The 2,157-nt window shown below is 36.7% G+C and overlaps 1 protein-coding gene across 1 annotated transcript in view; it reads right to left on the reverse strand.

Annotated features, from left to right (window-relative positions):
- wdr17 (WD repeat domain 17) overlaps positions 1-2,157 on the reverse strand; it is a gene marked incomplete at its 5' end in the record, with an annotated part of 17,765 nt that overhangs the window by 6,862 nt on the left and 8,746 nt on the right. Inside the window, 2 exon segments of the mRNA XM_035660476.1 lie at positions 163-318; positions 1,297-1,422. Coding sequence (XP_035516369.1) covers positions 163-318; positions 1,297-1,422 — 282 coding nt within the window.

The raw sequence follows: 2,157 nt of genomic DNA on the forward strand, positions 1-2,157 counted from the left end.
AATTTTCATTTGACACATTTAAAACTATAGAGAAAATACATACAGTCATAAATAAGGCACTAAGATGGAGCCAGCCAATGATCAAAGAACATGTTGGTAAAAATTAAAATGGTCATTTTCTTGAGAGAAAAATAACCACACACACACACACACGCTCCATACCTGTCCCAGCTCCACCATTAGTTCACAGTATCGTTGGATCTGTCCCAGTCTCAGATGGATGTCTGCTGCTTCTTTCAGCCTCTCCTCTTTACTTGGAGCTCCGATACCTCCTCCAAATTTAGACATCTTGACTATAGTGAGCTCCTGGGCTTCAGACTGAAAGAAAATGGGACAAAGAGAAGAAACAAAAGTGACATAGGAGACACTTTTAAATCTGTGATACATTCCTTTCTGAATCATCTTAAATGGACTTTGGTTGAAAAGAACAGAATAAACAATTCCCAATTAGTCCTTTCCCAATATGAATTAATCCTTTCCCAATATTTTCATTTTCTTCTGTTCTCATGTAGTCTGTAAATAAAATTGATAGTTAGTGTGTGGATAAAGCCAAATAAACTCTTCTTTGAATCATCTTAGATGGACTGAATAGAACAGAAGAAAGTTCTACAAAACATACAAATACAAAAACAAGCTAAAAACATGCCTGGATTTCCAATAAAATTTAGTTTTTTTTCCACTGTGTGAACCAAATGCAGTCCTTTATTTATTATCATAAGCTTTCATTATATTTATTTGATGTATGTTCTGTAACTTCTCTACTGTGTTTACCTTATCATCATCAAGCAGGTTTTATTTTTTCCATCTTATGTTCCATTAGTTACGACAGTTTTTATTATGTGAAGCACTTGTGATCTTCTTCAAATAAAGTTTAATTATTATTACAACTACTGTGCTTTTCTTATGTCTGGCCAGGTTAAAGAGACAATTTGTAGACCTTATTATCTATCTATTATTTGCTCATGCTTTTTTCTGTAGTGCCAGTGTAGTACTTTTTTATGTGTGTTGGTGCAGCTGTTCGTACTTGACTGTGTAAAGAATTAGTAAGGAGAAAAACAAGCAGGCTAATAACAATATTTACAGAGAGCACTTATCTCCCTGTTAAGGGACAGAAATCGCTGTATTTATTTGGTTCTCCTTGAGTGAAGTACACTTCTATGGGTCTGTCCATTTGGTAATTTGATTGGCTGTCATTTGGGGTAGGGCTTGTAACAAGCTGCTCCTTCACTGTGCTCTCTCTGGGTTTCTGCACACATGGTGACCTTCCTGTTTGAAAAGGGAATCAGAGCTACGTACCGTTTTAAACTTAAGCAGGTGTTTCATGTGCATCACTCCCTTGCTGTAGCTGGCTGGCAGCAGCGAGTCGTCCTGGCCGTTAATGACTGACACCAAGTCCCACAGGTTGCTGCTGCCTCCTGGAGGCTGGCACATGATAGAGTACACACACAAATGCATTCAGAAACACACACAAATAAATATGTTGCCCACAATTTAGTGATTTCTTTTCTCCCCCTAGCAGTATTTAAAAATTGGATGTCCCAAATCTGCTATATGTATCTGCTATTGAGTGTTTTAAATGTATCATTCTGATATGTATGTATCAGTTCTACTAATTGTACTTTTATTTTGCCTTTTCTGCTGTTGTTGTGGATGCTGTATTCCACCACATGCAAGGAGCATTGAAAGAATTAAACATTACAGAGTAAAAAGACTCAAAATGAAGTTGGTAAAGTGGTTGGAAATACACTTGTATACTTTGTATGTATTGTTCAAATTTAAACTGAAATGTCTTCATATCTGCTCATGTTTAAGTCACCACAGAGCTCTCCTCTCACTGACTTTAAATCGCAACAGAAATACATTTTTTACATGTCTTTTTTGTGAAGAGAAGCCATATCAAGGCCTTTTCTTTTCTAATCTGTGTTTGATTTGCATTTCCTATGAGTAAACATAAAATAAAGGTTGTGTGTACGAGAGAGCCTTTTGTTGACTCACTTTCCACTTGTGTTCTGAAGTCAAACAGTTAAAATGAGCCTTGTGAAGAATCAACAAAGCTGCACTTATGGTTAAACCCTGGGCTCTGGGCCATGTGTTACATGACTGCAGTAATGGCAGTTAAACCCTGAATGTTTTTGGGCTAAATCTTAGCTATGGAAG

This window comes from Morone saxatilis, unplaced genomic scaffold (genome assembly GCF_004916995.1).
Source record: "Morone saxatilis isolate NCDOM2014 unplaced genomic scaffold, NCSU_SB_2.0 Contig17, whole genome shotgun sequence".
In the NCBI taxonomy this organism is placed as follows: Eukaryota; Metazoa; Chordata; class Actinopteri; family Moronidae; genus Morone; species Morone saxatilis.